This window comes from Sturnus vulgaris, chromosome 9 (genome assembly GCF_052056855.1).
Source record: "Sturnus vulgaris isolate bStuVul1 chromosome 9, bStuVul1.hap1, whole genome shotgun sequence".
NCBI classification, from domain to species: Eukaryota; Metazoa; Chordata; class Aves; order Passeriformes; family Sturnidae; genus Sturnus; species Sturnus vulgaris.
Window position 1 is genome coordinate 30499519 of NC_142251.1, and position 18560 is coordinate 30518078.

Genomic DNA, 18560 nt, shown 5'->3' on the forward strand with positions numbered 1-18560 from the left:
GTGCTTGGCTGGGCTGAAGCACCCCGACTCCATCCCCTTTTTTCTGACCATCTCCAATTTCAGCACTGGACCAAGAGAATTGCATAGATTTTCCTTTCTTTTTTTTCCCCACTCAAATGCAAGGGAAATTTCTGCCTATGGTTGTGACGTTGGGATTCCCACTTTCCCTGCCAAGGCTGTGAGCCCTACCTGCAAAGACAGGCAGGTATATACAGGCAGGGTCGTGCTACTGTGTGAGGGCACTAAAGCTGATGGGTGCTGAAACCCAGAAGCAGTGTTACATAATTCAGACTGCAATGCAGAAGCTCTTCCTTAATTTTTAATTATCCAGTTGCCGTGCGTATGTGGTGCTCAGCTCAGGATGCAGAGTTGGCCCATGTGCATGTGTGAAGGACCTTGGCTGGTGAAGGTGACAGGAAAGCCTTCCCTCGTGTTCCTGTCCCTGGTGGCATGGCAGGAAGAAATGAATCCCCATGGCACCGAGCTGGGCTGGGCTGTGGTGGCTGGAGAGGATGCTCTGCACCCATCCTGGGGACTCAGGGATGTCCCGCTGGGACACTGGGACAGGGGAAGGACGTTTGTGTGCATGTCTCCAAAGGCCTTTGAGGTTTCTCTGGTTCACAGTGTTGGAGAGGTGGAAGGCACCATGGTTATTTTGCATCCAGATTTCCCATAGAGCCCCAGCTGCCTCTCAGGGTGGGTTTGTTGGGATGTGGGAGAAACTGTGAAGGAGCTGTTGCAGACCCCCGCTGTGAAGCACCATTTCTCTCCCTCTTTCAAATCCCCACTCTGCACTTTCTGTCCTTTCTACAAAGGCAGCTGCCTTGGAGCAGCTTAGGCTTCAAAGTTCCCAAAATAATAGAGGTTAAAATAAATAGAAAAAAACCCCAAAAACCACTGCTAAAAGATCAAGTCAGTGCCCCACTTGCACCTGAGCTCAGAGCTTCAAAGCAGCTGCTAAGAACCCCCCACAATGTCCATGGTCAGGCTTCTCAATGCTTGTGGTCCTGTATTCACCCTCCTGCAGTCGCAGGAGATTTAGTAGTAGCCAGGATGAGGATGCAAGTAACTGGAATGGGTGAGGGGTCCTGCTGCTTTTGTTGCCTGTGGGGGCAATTAGAGAAAGTTTCTTGTGGAGGAGGAGGAGGTTGTGGTGATGGCTGTGATGATGGGCAGAGCCATGTGGGTGAGGTGGGTGCCCCAGGGCTGTGTCCTGCACCCTGGCCAGGCAGGTGGGCAAAGAGCTCCTCTGTGCCTAGTGTGTGCTTTGTGGCTCTGCCGATTTACACAGAGCATCAATATGACAATTATATCCACCTGCAAATTTAATTACCCTCATTTTCATCAGGCAGCGACAGATTTATGCCTCTACTCAGTCCCTGTAAATTTCAAACAGGCTTTACTAGACCCAAAAGTCTTCCCATTGACCATTGATCACTGTGCACTGGCTGGTCTCTGGCCGTCTTGACAAGCTCTTCTTTCAGGAGTGATAAATTCAGGATGCACAGTTTACTATTTCCCCTTCTACATCTTTCTTACTTCTTTTCTTTCTTTTCATTCTGCCTTCTTCTTCTTTCAAAGCCTCCCCACAAACCTGAAAATGGAGCTTGAAATCATGTAAGAGCTCCTAAGCACCAAAGAATTGATCATAGTAGGCTGCAGCTGGCAGCAGCCCATGCCTGCCTTCTCCATCTCTTCCCCCAGGACCAGCATTCCTGGTTCCCTCCAGGGCAGGTGGGAGGAAGAAGAGGATCACTTCTTTGGCCTAGCTGTGGATAGGAGAGCAGATGAGGTTATTTTGGTCCTGTTTCACTCCCTGGGTGGGCCATCCCATGTCTCAGAAAACCAACGGTCATGGCTCTCCCCCCAGGGAGATAAGGAACAAGTAGCTGTGCTTGTTCCCTGTGCTGAACACAGAAATGCCAAAATAAGATCTGATTTTCCTGACCTCTCAGCCTCAGCACAATGAGCACTTACACAGCTGAGTGTATGGGAGTGAGCTGAAATTCACCCTTGAGGTGCAGTCCATGTCATCACTGTAGAGCATCCCCCCCACATCCCCCTCTGGTCCCACCACCACTGCCTGACCTCCCCTGTACGATATGCTCTGATGTCTTGCTAAGTGCCTGGCAGATGGGCTGGAGTGGCCAGCCATTACCTTCCCTGCCAGTCTGTGATGAATATAAATAGTCCTTTGCCTCCCCGTGAAAATTGCTGGCTGGATTGTAAAGCTGAAGGGAATCTTGGCAAGTATCTTGGGTCTGGCTGGGTGTTAAGAGGCTCTGTCACTAGGAGGGAGCTAGCCCGGGGTACCCCCTCCTCCCATGAGGCAGTGTTAGGGGGAGCAGAGGGTCTCAACCACTCCCATACGGACACATGGATGCGGGATGCATCCTTGAATGGTGGCCTGGGTAGCACAAAGCTGGCTTTGCAGTCACTCTTGAACCCCAAGAGATTGGGCAGTGTGGGGGTAGTGGGTTGCTGTTCCTTGGTATTTGCACCCGGTAGGGATAATGTTGCAGCAGACCTCTGCTAGGTCTAGGGGTAGAAATGAGCCAAGACACAGACTTTCATTCAACAACATGAAAAGGGGCCCTCCTTTATTTTATTTTACTTCAGAGAGTTTATTCCTCTTTACAGCTTAGCCATCCTGACTGACTACAGCAAGCTCCTACTGCAGGGCCCATCTGCAGACTCTGGCTGCTGGCTATTTCCTGCTGGACTATGACTGCAAGTATTGGTTTGCAAACTCTGAACACAGCTTTCACCTAGCTCGACTGCAGGCTCCAACTACATCAGACCCAGACTGACCTCCTACACATCTTTTACTGCAGCAACTCTCTTCCTTATTACATTCTTCTTCTTCTTCTTCTTCTTCTTCTTCTTTGTGTCTCTCTGAAGCATTCCTCTTTCCCCAGAGCTCCTCTACCTCCTCAAGGCCCTCTTTCCCCAAATCCTCTGTCTCCAAGATCCCCTAACCAGCCAATCCACCCTTTTTCTCACACTTATCTTTATTAGTCACAGCTAACCATTAAGGGCAAGGCTAGTCCTCTTCTTTGGTAATTAGTACAACTGTGATTTAACAGGGGTGAGGTTGCCTGTAATCTCTTCTTCTACACCTACAGATAATTGAGAAAATAGATGTTAAAACTACAGGCTAGCTCTGTATGCCCAGGCCTGTGCTGCAGGGATTTCTTGACCTAGGATGTGCCTCTGAGCTCTCTGGCTCAATAGCTGCTGGTGGCTCTGTCTTCTCTGAATTCAGTACCTTTCACAGTACTTTGATACTTTATGGTGGATGAAAAAATCCTAGCAAAGTGAGAAATAGTGAATAGCCATTGCCTTTCCCACTGCTCCACGAGCCTGATGGTTTTATAGGCTTTTATCATGTCCTTACTCTGTTGGTTTCTTTACTGAAGAGTCCTAACACAGTTGGTTTCTCCTCTTGAGAAAGCCATTTGCAACATCTCATCTTCCTTGTACCCCTCCTCCAAACCTTCCAAGCTTTGCCTCCTCCGTTTCAAGATGGTTGACCTGAATATCACTTCCAGGATTCCAGATCAGCTTGCTTTCACCAAGGTTCAGTTTCACCTGCCCACTTCCTTGCCTGCTTTCCTCCTGCACTTCTCAGCTTTAGCTTTGAGAAGACTAAATTTAGCCTTGGTGACCAACCGTGTCATTTGCCTCCTCTACCAGAGTGTTTCTGAGCAGCCAAGGTCCTGACAAAGATCTCCATGGGGCTTCTTGGTAACCTCCTTTCCTTATGAAAACTAAATCCTTACTCCTCCCCAACCTGGAGGGCTTCAAGACGACCTTCCTTCTTATCCCAACACCACTTTGGTGCTTTGGGAAACTTTGAGGGTGGATTTTGACAAGAACTTTTTGAAATGAGTCTGTCAAATTGCTTACAGTGGTGGGTGAACCATATTTACTGATGCACCTACTGGTTCCTCTAACAAAGTGTCCAGGGCACAAGCAGAATTTACTGGTCTTTAATTTCCTTGATGTGCGAGAGCTTTTATAAGAAATTGGAGTTTCCTCTGGCAGGTTTTTCTTCTCGAGTTGCTCACCCTTTTGGAGTGATAATGGTTGTGTTGGTGGAGTTCTGCAGTTCATAGGGAGCACCATCTGAGCTGAGGGGTTTGTGCCCTCCTTCTCACTGATTTTCTGGGGGACAATTTAGCCAGGGCAGTAATTTTCCATGGCTGACTGGGAGCCTCTCCAGCATTTGGACCCTTTCCACAGAGACCTGATTTTCCCTCTGGAAGAGGTGATGTGACAGCATTGCAGGGTAAGGGATCAACTACAGAGGTGGTCCTTTCTGGGCTTTTTATATCAGCATGGCACCTTGGAAGTGTAGTCACACATTCTCTTTATTTTGCTTTTGCTCCCTGTCATGGGTGGGCATTTGGGTTCTTTTGAACATGACTGTGTCACCTGAGTGTTGGACCAGGAGGTGGATTTGCCTCTCTTCCCACATTTCCTCTGTAGTTCACAGTTACAGCAGATGGGACCAACGTAACAAGACAGGAGTGAAAATCAAACGCCAGCGAATGTCCCAATCTGCTTGTAGTTTTCCCCCCAGCTTTAGGTCAAAATTGACAAATGTGGTGGGAAAATAACCTTGGAGGGAATGTCGCACAGGTGTGGTTGGGCACGTCCTTGGGCTTGTGAGGAAGAGCAGGGCGGTGGGGGCTGTCATGTTGTAAAGTCAGCAGCTGCAGAGCAAACCTGGTCAGCTCAGGCCCACTAATGATGAATCAGTGTCCTTTGCTCAAAACCAGTTGTGCAGCTTAGTGTCACTCCTAGAGTGATGGAGGGTTTGTTGTAAAAGAAAGGGAGGGGTTCGAACTCTGGCATATTTGGGACAAAAATCCCAGTTGGAGGTTAAAGCGTGGCTACAGCTTTGAAATGTAACTCCTTGGTGACCTTCCCAAAAGCAAAGGCACCCTGCATTCCAAGGAGAAACCTGGTTAGCTGTCAGCCCTGCTGTGGCACCTCATGGCTTCACGTGTACCAGCCTCATGCATAGGCATTGTGGTGCAGTCATCTCTCTGACCCAGCCCTGAGAGTGGCTCCAGGGAGACCACCCCTACCTTTTCCTCAAACCTTTATGTTCTCCCATATCTATGAATCTTTTGGAGATTTTCCCCCAGGGGCCCTGCCCCATGAAGCAGCTTCCTTATATATACAGTGAGGTTTATGTTTACTGGTATGGAAAAGCTGGATTGTCTTGAAAAGGCAGAATGACCTGCAGAATGAGCTGGTTTTCCTACCTGAGACTGGAGACAGGAAAAATGCAAATGAAATAAGGGTAGTCAGTGATGAATGCGAATTTTTTAAGCAAGTCCATAAAAACATGAATATTACCCCTTGAATGATGTATCACTAAACCCCTGGAAGTATAAATGAGTTAAGTATCAAGATAAGCATTTTGACATGTGAATTGGAAGAAGTCAAGGCCTGAGGTCCCAACAGAGAGAGTGAGTGACTCATGATGGGAAGGTCTCCTGAGTTACTTCAGACATTGGAGACCCTTGGATGAGTGCAAGGCTTGATTTAGCTGAGTTTGAGCCCTTTAAAGGATGTGTGTGGTTTAGACAGGGAGCAAAAGCCTTAGCTAATGGGGAACTTAAATAAAAACACAGTCAGGTTCCGGATGGAAAATAAGGCAGGTTTAAATGTTAATGAGGAAATACAAGTCCAAGTCAAAATCTGTGCTTGGCTGTACGAAATGAGTCTGTGGAGACCAGCATTATGGCAGAGTTCATTTGACTTATTGGAGGCATCTATTAGTGCAAAACGCTTCCAAATGGAGAGGAAAATTGTTCTGCTGGGTGCTTTTTTCATCAGAATGCTGATGTGAGTTTTTAAAGAGAGTTGTTCTCCTTATGTGCCACCATGCTAGGTCTCAATGGGGGGATGAGGACATGGGAATAGGTCCAGGTAAGCACCAGCTCACGGGCCATGCTTTTGATGGTGCACCAGCTCAGGTGCAGGGCTATGACAGAGGTGTTGCCTCCAGAACAACTGGGTTTGCTTTGTGTGGGACAGCTGTCCCAACAGAAATGACGCTGTTCGGGATAATCAAGAATGAAGCAGGTATAAATCCACACACCTCCAGCACCTTCAGTCTGTTTTTTTGTCCTCTCCTCAAATGGCTCCTGTAGGACCTTTCTTTCCCCACTCCCTCCCCTCGCAGATGTTCTGGGAGGGGAGCAGTCACTGCCATGATGTTGAAGCATCAGCTGGGGCCTTTGGAGGCTGCTGCTCCTGCAGATATGAAGGACCTGGGCCACGTTTGATACCAGGTGAATGTGGCACAACCTAATTAGTGGCCTCCTACTGTTATTAACCTCTGACTCAGACAGGCTATTTTTTAACAGAGGTGCAAGAAGTTAATACTAGTGCTAATGGCTTCCTATCCAAGGCCATAATGAAAGCCATGCAGGGACCAGCCTTTTCATCAATATCTTTCAAACTTTGAACTTGAAATTATCCTCTCCCCCCACCATTTTTCTGCCTCCTCTGGGGCATCCTGGCCCCACTGTACAAACTGGTCAGCTGGCACCCTACGACATCCAGATAATTCATCCCAGTTGGCTACACAGGTCACTGTAGCATCTCCCACCAAGTGGTGAGATGTCTGCTTGGAGAGCAAGACAAAGGGAAAAGTGAAATCTGTTGGACTAGGAAAAGAGATAGTAAAGAGATGCTATGTTAGGGAGGAAGCTTGGTCTTGATGTTGTCTTGGTCTTGCTTAAACCAATCTCCAGGAGAGCTTAATGGATGCAGGAAAGCATTTACATGTGTAAATTTTTTAAGTAGAAATGGAGTAGGATAGAGGCAGCTGCCGTGTTGCTGAGACACTTGAGGAAGGGAGGAGAAGGTCCAAGCAAGGCTGAAGCTCTTTCATCCAGTCACTGCCTCAAGAGCCTTTGCCCGGTAGGAGCAGAGATGGTGGTGCAGCCTTGTGCTGCAGTGTGATGAAGGGCTCATAGCCTGCCAGTTTGGGGTGATGGTGATTGATTTCTGGGGTGTTTTCCTTTGTGTCTTGCACTTCTGACCTGTGTGCAATGCAGCTGCAGGGTCATGTCGTGATGTCTGGTGAAAGAGGATAACATGCTCAGACTCTGTAGCTGGATTGTGCTCTTCTAAAACAATAATCCATTTTTTATTGAAATACATTTTTCTTTTAAAAAATAAGCCTGTTTAAATAAATTTGAAATCATGACAACCTATTTTAAGGCTTAAATTTACGATAATCTATTAATCATTTAAATAACTTCCATCAAGGATTTCTTCTCAAATATTAATGAGCTGAAGGGTGCTGCTTTTACAATGATATGTCAGGTGAGGGAGAAAACATCTCTAACTCTAGCTTTCTAAATGTCACAATGTCACATACTTAGTATCTATTATTTTCCCTCTTTACAATGGAACAAATGCTGGTATTTACATTTTTTCCAAATGTCAGTATGTTGAATTCCTGCTGTGCATAAATGCTCTTGCCTTAATTACTCCTAATTTCACTTTAGCAGGCAGGTGCAGGGAGAGTGTTTTCTTCCATTTGAGCTGGTTCATAGGAAGTTGAGAAGCCGTGGGGAGTTGTGAAAGCAGGCAAGCTTGTTTTCCCCTCTCAGTCCATGAATAAAGGCCATGTGGGAGAGGAAGAGATCTGTTGCTTCAAATCCTCCCAGCTCCCAGGACTGGTTTTTCAAAGGGGATCCATGTCCCTAAACACAGAGCTCAGCAGTTAGAGAGGGAATTTTAAAAGTGCTTCTGGCTTCCTTGTAACTTAACTCTTGCTTTTGCTTCCCATGAGCGTTGTGGAGTGCTCAGCATCCCTGTGCTCGGGACACTCCAAGTGCATTGATCACCACCAGAAACATGGCCCGTGCTGAGCACAAACAATCTGCCAATTCACTCGCTGTGGCTAATGTTTCTTTTGATTAATCAAATCAGTATGGGGGGATGAACCTGGTTCTCGATGCAGATTTTTCCCCCCTCCCTACCTCCCCTGGCAGCCAGTTCACTTAAGGCAGCCTAATGAAATTAATTAACAGCAAATTTAAAATGTTGTTTTTCAGCACTGTAATTGAATTCCAGTTTTCATTTGAAGGCAGCATGAAACAAGCAAAATAAAGATGATAATTTGCAAAGTGAGGCAGACGCTTTCCCATTGCCATCAATGCAGCAGATACAGGAGGGAAAGCTGTGCCTCAGTGGGAAGCTCATTGTGTTTTTTCTGGTCATCCCAACAAAATTTGCTATTTTCACGAAAAATAGCTAACAGGCAGGCAGGTAGGTTTGAGCTGATGGCTGAGATCAAGGTGGTGTGAGATGGTGATCAAGTTGATTTGGTCTGGGGGGGAGATAGTGATTAAAACAGTGCCCATCTCTCCTAGGGAGGGGTGTTCGTATTACCCTGTGTTTGGCTGAGACCCAGCCGTAGGATGTCCCTGAAATTTTGGAGCCAGCCAGATGAATTAGGTCTGATTTGACATTTAGTATCCTGGAACATGTGTCGTGTCCCTGTCGTCAGCTGCTCTTCCTGCCTGGGTGTCCTCTACTGTCATGACAGCCCAGCTTTGTCCATCTGTCTTACTGTCCCAAACTCTGGAATTAAAGGTACTTAGGGAAAATAGGGTTGCTTGGGCAGAAGCTGCAGGTACCTCTGCAGGTCTCTTGGCTGAGTCTTGGATGGAGAGCTGTAAAAATGGTTGATAACTGAAAAATCTCTGAAATCACGGCCATGTTCCTGTTTCAGTGTTCACAAAAGATAGTAAATATTTTGTCTGCAATAATTTGTGATGTTCCCAATGATCCCATCATGCTGCTGAGAAGTTGTCCTGTAACCTGTGTTCCCAATGTCTGAAGCTGTGTTTAACATAGAGCGTGTAGGTGAAACCTGTCCAAATTACAGCTGGAAGGACATTGCTGAGTTACTGTTGTCAGTAAATGCTGTCTTCCTGCACCACAGCTGGATTTTTTGAGAGGCCCACCTCTGGCTTATACCCAGAAATACTACTTTACTCTGCTTTAGCCCTTCAGGCTGTGATTTATGTAGGGGCAGCCATGGTGCTGGCAGGAGGTGACTGGAGGGTGTGCATCCTTTGGTCCCTCCACCCATTTTTTTGGGAAGAGGTGAACATCTCCCATGAACCCTCTGCTCCCCATTTCCCCCTTGACCAGCTTTGCTCTTGCAGAGATCTCAGGCAACACGGATGACATCCCACTGGTGCGCTGGCGGCAGCAGTGGCTGGAGAATGGCACGTTGCTCTTCCACATCCACCACCAAGACGGGACCCCCAACCTGCCTGGCTTCGACCCCACAGAGGAGCCCCAGACTGAGTCTGCAGAGGAGGAGCTGAGGATCCTCCACATCTCTGTCATGGTATGTGATGGGAAAGCAGCCCCTGTTTAGCTGTCCAGGAGCCTGTAGAAAATATAGGGGCTTTTGAAAAGTAATTTATTTCCCCGTCTGGCTCCAGCTGCCCTAGGTTGGAGAACTGTGCCCGCCTTTGGGGATGGTTAGGATGCCCTGGGCACCTCTCTGAGTGGTGAATGCTAAGTGCCTTCACAGGCTGCTTTAAACCTCTCCCTTAGTTTGCATCACTTTGAAAACATGTTTGCAAGTGCCTTTATCCCCAGGGGTTCTGTGCTTTGAAGTGTCAACCACTTTAACCCAGAGTTAGTTCGCATTGACTCGTCCAGAGCCCTTTGCCCTGCTGCAAAGTGCGTGGTGCCTGCTGCCCTCTGCCCTGCTGCACAGCACATGTCACAGTGCCACCAGGCACTGTCACTACCACTTTTATCCTCGTGGCAGCCCCGTGGCCATGCTTTCATGTGTCGAGGTTGCACGGCACTACTCCACCCAGCTACACAGAAGCAAGGTTTTAAAGGCAGAGAAAGGAGAGATATGTATGCTGGGGGAAGATCTGTGGTGTGGTGTTGTTTTTTTGGTTTTTTTATTTTTTTTTTCGGTTGTGTTGGAAAAATTTTGAAGAATCCTGCAATTTTTGTGCCATTGGAACATAATTAGCTGGAGACAATGTGGTGCTGAGGCTGCAAACAGGCTGTTCAGTGGTGTCTACCCTAATAAGAGCTTCAATTGCTCTTCCAGATTGCAGCCCCAGGCCAGGTTTCTCCTCCATCATTTGTACTTGATTAGTCTGAAGGAAAAAAATGGTTTGCAAAGCCACTCCCAAAAACATCTTGCACCATTATCTCTATTTTACTGTCCATTGCCAGCTGCTCCTAAGAGGGTGCATCACCTTTGGAGAGGCTGGCCCTGCCGTGGTCTTGGTCTTCTTGGGCACTGCTGTATCCCAAGATCAAGGCCTGGGAGTCCTTGCCTACCCTTTTGTCCCCATCACTCTCAGTTCCACTCCTACAGCATCCTTATTCCCTGACAAATAGAGGTTGGCCTTTGTACTAGGAGTCAGAATCACATGGCGTTTTCAAGGCTGATTTTCTTTCTCTGCTGTGTGGTTGCCAAGGGAAGAAGTGTGAGTGAGGGATTGTATCCATTGTGACCAAGATCCCTCATGGACCAGGTGAGGACCACTCCCACACCCTTCCAGTGCAGGGCTCCTCTCACAGCCATCACAGGGATACTGGACTGGGGGGAATAAGACAGAACAGGATTTCTCTACTCATGTGGAGGGAAAACAGGGGTATGAGGTGGTGGTCTGACCCTCTCCAATAGGCAGTGGGTGGGGGAGACTTCAGTTCTGGCTTTCATCCTCAAACCCTCTTGAAATCTCAAGAGTCCACAAGCTGCTTTACTCAGAGATAATTTCAGCTCTCAGACTATTGGGGCAAAAGAAATTCCGTTTCAATGAAATAACAAGTCTCTTTTGTGAATCCACAGCTACTGCCTGAAAAAAATGAGCATCCACCAGATTCGAGTTCCAGCTTGGTCTCTCCTGTTCACTAGCAGAGGCATATGGCAGAGCTCGCTGGTGTTTGGGGAATTTAATGTGCATACAGAGGGTGAGGGAAAGCCAGGAATGCCCTGGAATTCCTTCTACCTGCTTGTCATGCCATCTGCAGGTGGACTTTCTCTAGGGTGATGGTGAACCATGGCAGAGGATGCCGTCTCTGGTGGGGATAGGAATAATCCCCACTTATACATGGATCACAGGAACTTGTAGGGATTTGAGCATGATACAGAATTAGGCTCCTACTTTGCCACTAAAAATTCTGCCATGACTATGCTAGGCACTTTATACAAAGGCATGTAGTGATGGAATTAGACTGATACAGAGATTAGATATTGGGAAGAAATGCTTCCCTGTGAGGGTAATGAGGCCCTGGCACAGGTTGCCCAGAGAAGCTGTGGCTGCCCCATTTCTGGGAGTGTTAAAGGCCAGGCTGGACAGGGCTTGTCCCTGCTGTTGGCAAGGCCATTGGAATGAGGTGAATTTTAAGGTCCCTGCCAATCAAAACTGTTGTAGGATTCTGTTTCTATGATCCAGGGTGAGTTTTTAGCCCCAGCAAGATTTTCCGGCTCCCTGGCCAGAAAGATAAAGATGCCAGCCAGCCCCTTCTGCAGGAGTGCTGGTCTCCTGAATCACAGGAGTTCCTTCCTTCCTTCCTTCCTTCCTTCCTTCCTTCCTTCCTTCCTTCCTTCCTTCCTTCCTTCCTTCCTTCCTTCCTTCCTTCCTTCCTTCCTTCCTTCCTTCCTTCCTTCCTTCCTTCCTTCCTTCCTTCCTTCCTTCCTTCCTTCCTTCCTTCCTTCCTTCCTTCCTTCCTTCCTTCCTTCCTTCCTTCCTTCCTTCCTTCCTTCCTTCCTTCCTTCCTTCCTTCCTTCCTTCCTTCCTCCCTTCCTCCCTTCCTCCCTTCCTCCCTTCCTCCCTCCCTCCCTCCCTCCCTTCCTTCCTTCCTTCCTTCCTTCCTTCCTTCCTTCCTTCCTTCCTTCCTTCCTTCCTTCCTTCCTTCCTTCCTTCCTTCCTTCCTTCCTTCCTTCCTTCCTTCCTTCCTTCCTTCCTTCCTTCCTTCCTTCCTTCCTTCCTTCCTTCCTTCCTTCCTTCCTTCCTTCTTCCTTCTTCCTTCCTTTTTATTTTTTGTTGGATTTTTTTTGTTGTTTGTTTGTTTTTTGTTTTTAAAGAAAGTTGGGAAGGAGGCTGGGAGGGTGCATCATAGGTCCATTATTTTGGAAATGAAAGTGAGTTAAACTGTAGTGGCCATTAAATTTCCTTTTCCAGCTGCCTCTCCTGCTTCTCATTCAATAATTTCCTTAATGTTTTATCCTAATGGAGCAGATTATTACTATTATTTTATTTTCTCAAGATTACCTGTTGCATAGAAAAGAGGAGGGAGACCAGAGCTGTGGATGGACTCCGAGCTCTTAGCTGGCTCTGCATGCTTTTTATTGTTATTATTGTTATTATTCTTGCAGATTGTGCGTAAAGGGTCAGTCTGGGGCTTTCATCTCACTGCCCTCTATCTGTGTACCGTGACGTCTTGCAGGAGGGTGATCTTGGGGACAGTGGCAGGATGGCAGGGCCAGGTGCAGTTTTGGGGTCCATCCCTGTGGGACAGGAGCTTTTTCAGCCTCTTTCCTCAAACATCTTCCCCAAACAACACTTCAATCATCTGCCCGTCTCAAGCTTTGATCTCTTTTAATCTGTGCTGCAATTTCTGCTGGATACTCTGGGAAAATCTCCCAAGATTGAGAGTGACAGCGCTGAAACTAGTTGGAAATGGGTCAGAAAAAGTTGCCCGTAGGAGCATTTGCCTGGAATAAAGCTGATCTCTGTTTTCAAAGGCAGGAGAGTGAGACAAAACATGCCTTGCTTTAAATGCTGCTTTTTTCATGCCTGGGTGGCGACTTCAAAACTGGTCCAGCCGAAGGCAGGCTCCAGCTGGGTGCCCTCGGCCAGCACTGGGTGCTCCTGGTGCCAGCAGACTTTTGGTGATCAGGCTCCCCTCTCCAATGCCTTTGCTTTGGCCACCCTGAAACATCCCGGGGGTGTTTGTGTCCCAGGGGATGGCTGATGCCAGGCCCTGGCTGATCCCTGCTCACGTCTGTGCCTGCAGGGAGGGATGATTGCCCTGCTGCTCTCCATCCTCTGCCTGGTGATGATCCTCTACACCCGCCGGCGATGGTGCAAGCGGCGCCGGGTGCCGCAGCCCCAGAAGAGCGCCAGCGCCGAGGCGGCCAACGAGATCCACTACATCCCATCCGTGCTGATCGGGGGCCACGGGCGGGAGAGCCTGCGCAACGCCCGCGTGCAGGGCCACAACTCCAGCGGGACGCTCAGCATCCGCGAGACGCCCATCCTGGACGGCTACGAGTACGACATCACCGACCTGCGGCACCACCTCCAGCGCGAGTGCATGAACGGCGGAGAGGACTTCGCCAGCCAGGTCACCCGCACCCTGGACTCACTGCAGGGCTGCAATGAGAAGGCCAGCATGGACCTCACACCAGGTGGGCATGGGCTGAGCTGGGTCCGTTCCAACGGTTCTATACATGTGTTTTCCCTGGAGCATTTTCCCTGTTTCTCTGGGTTTTCATTGGATGTGAGAGGTTGGTGTTCCCCTGAAGGCACTTCCATTGCTGGGAGACCTTGCAGCCAGTTGAAAGCAGTCCCTGCTGAGTGGGACACGGCTGGGACAATGCAGCTTTGTGGTCCCCATGGCCTGACAGAGAGCCAGAATGGGGTTCCCTCCCTGCCATCCCATTGAGACCCCCAAATTTCCCTTCTGTATCCCCAGATTGCCAGTGTCTTCTTCAGGTGAGCTTTTTAGTTGCAAATTTTTAATTGCCATCAGTATGATTCAGAGTTAACGCTGCATTCTGATCACCAGCAGGGATTCTTTGAGGATTATAACAAACTTGTTCTTTGGTCATATCACTAACTGAGCCATCCAGCTAGAGCCTTCCCAACTGAGACATAGTTTGGAAAAATCATGGTGTGGTGCCTAAAGCTCTCCTGCATATGAAGAAGTGCCCTGAGAGGCTGAGTGTTAAACTCAGCTTTTGGCTGCTTTGGTGGAGTTGCCAGTCCTCTTCAGGATTTGAGCTGCTAATGAGTGTGCATTGGGAGCAGCTCAGCTCATTGGGCTTCAACACCTTGATCACCTCAGGATGATCTGAAGATGGATCCAAGGAAACCTTTCTCACCTCCCTCCCTTTTAAAAATCTTTATCCCTGAAATATTTTGCCTTCTGCTTCCTTCTCAGGGAGCGATAATGCCAAGCTGTCCCTGATGAACAAGTACAAGGACAACATCATTGCCACCAGCCCCGTGGACTCGAACCACCAGCAGGCCACGCTGCTGTCCCACACCTCCAGCAGCCAGCGCAAGCGCATTAACAACAAAGCGCGAGGTAGGGCGGTCCCTGGGGTGGATGGGATGTCTTCCACCCACCTACGTTCCAGCAACACACCCTCTCCTGGGATGGAGAAATAGGACCAGAGCTGAGAGAGTGCATGGAAAAGAGGGTTTGGGTGGGGAGAAACAGAAAATATGGTGCCTGCAAGGATGCAGATGATGTTGGGCTGGTTGGTTACAAAGATGGAGATGATGTTTGCTGCAGTAAATACTACAGCATACTGGCACAGCCATGGGGAAAAGTTGCAAGGTAATCTGTGGTGGGGGTGTCTGGCTGTGTGTGGTGGGAAGGGGAGCAGATGCTGTCCCTGCTGCACCTGGCAGATGGAGCTTCTGGTCCTTAGTGTAAGGCTTTCCCTGAAGGGTGGTAGGATGCCAAGGTTTGGGGTGGCACGGTGCCAACCCCTCCATGACTACACTCAGTGTCCCCTGCAGCTGGCTCAGCCTTTCTCAACCCCGAGGGGGACTCAGGGACAGAGGCAGACACCGATCCCCAGCTGACCTTCTACACGGACCCATCACGGAGCCGGAGGCGCAGCCGAGGTGGGTGCGGGTGCAGAGGTGGGTGACGAGGCATGATCCCTCTTGCCTTATTTGCCGTTGCTTCTCTGGGTTTGGAGACTTTACATTGGCAAAAAGATGGAAACCCAAGTGCAATCCCAGCTGCCGCAGGCAGGCACCAGTCCCTGCTTTGCAGCAGGCTGCTGTTGCTCTCCAGTGGAGTTTCTCAGCAGAGGATGAAATGTATTCTGATGTTTTGCTGGAGGCTTCTGCTGGGCACTGGTGTATATTAATGAGTAACACACTTCAAAGCTGGCCCGTGCGTTCCCATGCCTCTGCTCAGCACTGTGCACATACCAGCTGTATGTGCACCAGAGGATGTGGACAGCCTTGGTCCCCAGGCAGGAGTCTTGCCCCACTGCCCTGCACCGTCCCTTTGGGAAGTATCCTCTTCCCAAGAGGAAAGTGAGTATCTGTTTTCCCTCATTCAGCCTCGTTTGCTGGATAATGCCATGTTTTTCTGGGAGTGGCAAGACTGGGAGCCGTCCCTTTCAGCTGATGCTGGAAGGCTGATTCAGGCTTTGTCTCCAGCCAGTTTGTTTTCCACTCAGCTTTTTCAGCTGAAAGATTAAAAGTCAAAGACCTGCATGCCTTGAGCAGTTAGGCCTCTCTATTGCTTTTTCAAGAGCATCAATGAGCCTGTTCTCATGACAAAATTAACCCGAAGGAGTGGAGAAAACCAGGATACTGCATTTACCTTTTTTTTCCTAATATTGCTGCTCTGCTTTAAAGCTCTTGTGCTGCAAAGTTCTCAGCATGCTGCAGTGAAGGGTGTGGGAGAGCCAGGGCTCTGGGGAATCAGGAAGATCTTGGCTACAGTGGGAGAGAGGGATGGAGAGTCCCATGGCAAACGCTGCTTCATGTTCTTCAAAGTCCAAAGTGATTCCATTTGGTTCAATTGGTGCTGGATTTCCAGGGGACTGGGGTCTCTGCATCCTGAGGTCCCCTGGCCGCACCCAAAGATCTTCCTGGGTCCCACAGGTGTCAGGTTTGACTGTGCTCCCGTGTTTTGCAGTGGGGTCCCCCCGAAGCCCTGTGAACAAGACGACGCTGACCCTCATCAGTGTGACGAGCTGTGTCATCAGTCTGGTGTGCTCTTCCCACATGAACTGCCCCCTTGTTGTCAAGATCACCCTCCATGTCCCTGAGCACCTGATTGCTGATGGTGAGCACCCCATGGTCTTACCCATTTCTTCCTGCCCCACTCTGTAAGGTTTGATGGAGGAGGTGGGGAATGGGATGGGGCAGGATGGGTGCAGGACAGAGGAGACAGGTCAGAGGGGGGCACCTCTGTGGGACAGAGGGAATGGGAATGGGATGGAGGGTACTGGCACAGGACAGAAGGGATGGGTGGAAGACAGAGGGGGATGGTGGCAGTGGGTCCATGACAGAGGGAACTGGTGTGAGATGGAGGGTACCATGTTGGGAGCAAGGGATGGAGTGGTACAGGGTGGAGGGAATAGACACAGGACAGAAGAGAGAGACACAGGGTAGAGATGGCTGTTGTGGGGCACAAGGCTTGCTTCAGGATGGAGGGTATGGTCATAGGGCCAAGGAAATTATTGTGGGTTGGAAGGGAATGGATATGGGATGAAATGGACCATCGTGGGATGAAGGACATTGTGGGACAGAGGGATCAGATATCAGTGTGGGACCAAGGGAAGGGGTGTGGGAGGGAGATGGTTGCAGTGGGACAGAAGAGAAAGGCACAGAGTGGAGGGAGCTGTCATGGGATAGAGAAGACAGGTATGGCATGGAGGGAGCTGTCATATGGCAGACAGGATGGGCACAGGACAGAGAATTCCTTGTGGGAGAGAGGGTGCTTTCTCAGGATGGAGCGAATGGGGATGGAGGGATCCCATGGGCAGAAGATGGAGGGATCCATCACAGGATGGGGAAGAAATATCATGGAATGGATGGGATGCAGGACACCATCACCAGATAGAGGGTACAGCAGCAAGTTGCTGTCACTGACTCCCCTTGTCTCGGTGGCAGGAAGCCGGTTCATCCTGCTGGAGGGGAGCCAGCTGGATGCCAGTGACTGGCTGAACCCAGCACAGGTTGTCCTCTTCTCCCAGCAAAACTCCAGTGGGCCCTGGGCCCTGGACCTCTGTGCTCGGCGCCTCCTCGACCCCTGTGAGCATCAGTGTGACCCTGAGACTGGTAAGTGTTCCTGAGGTTGGGGTGCATTGGTGAGTTCACCTCTGCCTCCTCACCCCCGCTGTGGTGGGAAGGTGCTTCCTCACCTTCTCCTTGTGCAATAGGGAGCTGCCTGGTGTCCTGGCGTGGCTGCAGGCAGGGAAGCACATGGAAAGCCTTCCCATGTGTGTTCTCCCTTGTCCCTGTCTCCACAGGGGAATGTCTCTGCTATGAAGGTTATATGAAGGACCCTGTGCACAAGCACCTCTGCATCCGGAACGAGTGGGGAACAAACCAGGGGTGAGTGCCCAGGCTTGGAGTGTCCTCACATGCAGAATGTCCTCAAACAAGCTGCTAGGCTTCCACAGCTTGTTACCACAGCTGTGGTAACTTCTTGGATGGCAGGGTTAGAGGCACCTCAGTGAATTGTAAGGTCAGAGCACGGCTAGGCTCTGTAGTGGGTCTGTGGGAGGCGAGGATTTCTGTTCTTTGAAAAATAATCAGGAATGATGTACATTGTTGCATTTTAAAGTGAACATCCCCTGGAGAAGATCGAGGTTGTTCCTGCCACTTTTGTGTGCACTATCTTGGGCATCCTCCACTTTGTCGGGCTTTCATTTTGGGTGTATGAGGCGTCAGAGGAGGGCTGAGGTCCCCATTGAAAACTGGGAAAATTAAATGCTTTAATACTGTGGCTGAGGGAACAGAGGAGTCACCATCTGCTCCAAGCTTTGCACACCTGGAGGTGCTAAAGGAAATTTTTCTGATGTTTCAGCAGCAGTTCGGTGATGGATTCCAAAACTTCCATCTCTCTGTGACTCTCAAGGGGGTGCTCCGTCTTTCCCTCAACTCATGGGTCTGTGACGTACAGCTGGGGCCTCCCAGGAATGGTTGGTGTGCAGAAAGCCAAGACATCCCCAAATTCTGAGGTCCCACGTGCATCGGCATCTCCAAACCCTTTTCCCCCCCCTTATCTCATTGTGCCGCAGCTGGATCAGTGGTGGCCCTGCACGTGTCAGGATGCTCTCTCTGAAGTTATTAGTCTTCACAGTGGGAAGAAAAAAATCATCAAAGGCAGGGCTTGCATCTCCCCTGCTGTGTCGCTGTGCTGGGGGATGGCAGTGGTGGGGGGCTGCCGGTGCAGCCCTGCTGTGTCCCTTTTGACTGGGGCCCTGGGGAGAGCACTGCTGCTCCATCTCCAGCCTCCTCTCTGCTTTTTATCATTTTAAAGGCAATTTAGCAACTAAACCCAGTGTGGAGCACCAGCTGTGTTAGACATGGTGTTGCTCTGGGTGCCCTGAGCCAGGGCACAAGTGGCCCCATGCTGGGGATGTGCTTTGTGGTATGGTGATGGTCCTCAAACCTCTGCGAGGTACCACTGCTGGGGTGGGGAAGTACAGCTCCTTGTCCTGTTTGTCCCCAGGGGCCAGTGTCCAAGAGGAATGTCCCCAGCTCCTTTGTGCCATCTCATAAGAGGCATTGAGTGATGGGCTGAGGTGTGTGTGTGGGATA

General features: G+C 49.6%; 1 protein-coding gene across 7 annotated transcripts in view; it reads left to right on the plus strand.

The window, feature by feature from the left end:
* The window catches only part of ASTN1 (astrotactin 1), a 70320-nt gene that overhangs the window by 11463 nt on the left and 40297 nt on the right, over nt 1–18560 (plus strand). For all 7 annotated transcript variants that reach the window (XR_015805555.1, XR_015805556.1, XM_088170352.1 and 4 more), the window contains exons 2-8: nt 9210–9397; nt 13048–13441; nt 14197–14343; nt 14784–14891; nt 15925–16074; nt 16905–17072; nt 17264–17348. Coding sequence is in view for 5 of the 7 variants with exons in the window: in XM_088170352.1 (XP_088026478.1) it covers nt 9210–9397; nt 13048–13441; nt 14197–14343; nt 14784–14891; nt 15925–16074; nt 16905–17072; nt 17264–17348 (1240 nt within the window). In the remaining 2 variants the exon portion in view is untranslated. The remainder of the gene's footprint in view (nt 1–9209; nt 9398–13047; nt 13442–14196; nt 14344–14783; nt 14892–15924; nt 16075–16904; nt 17073–17263; nt 17349–18560) is intronic.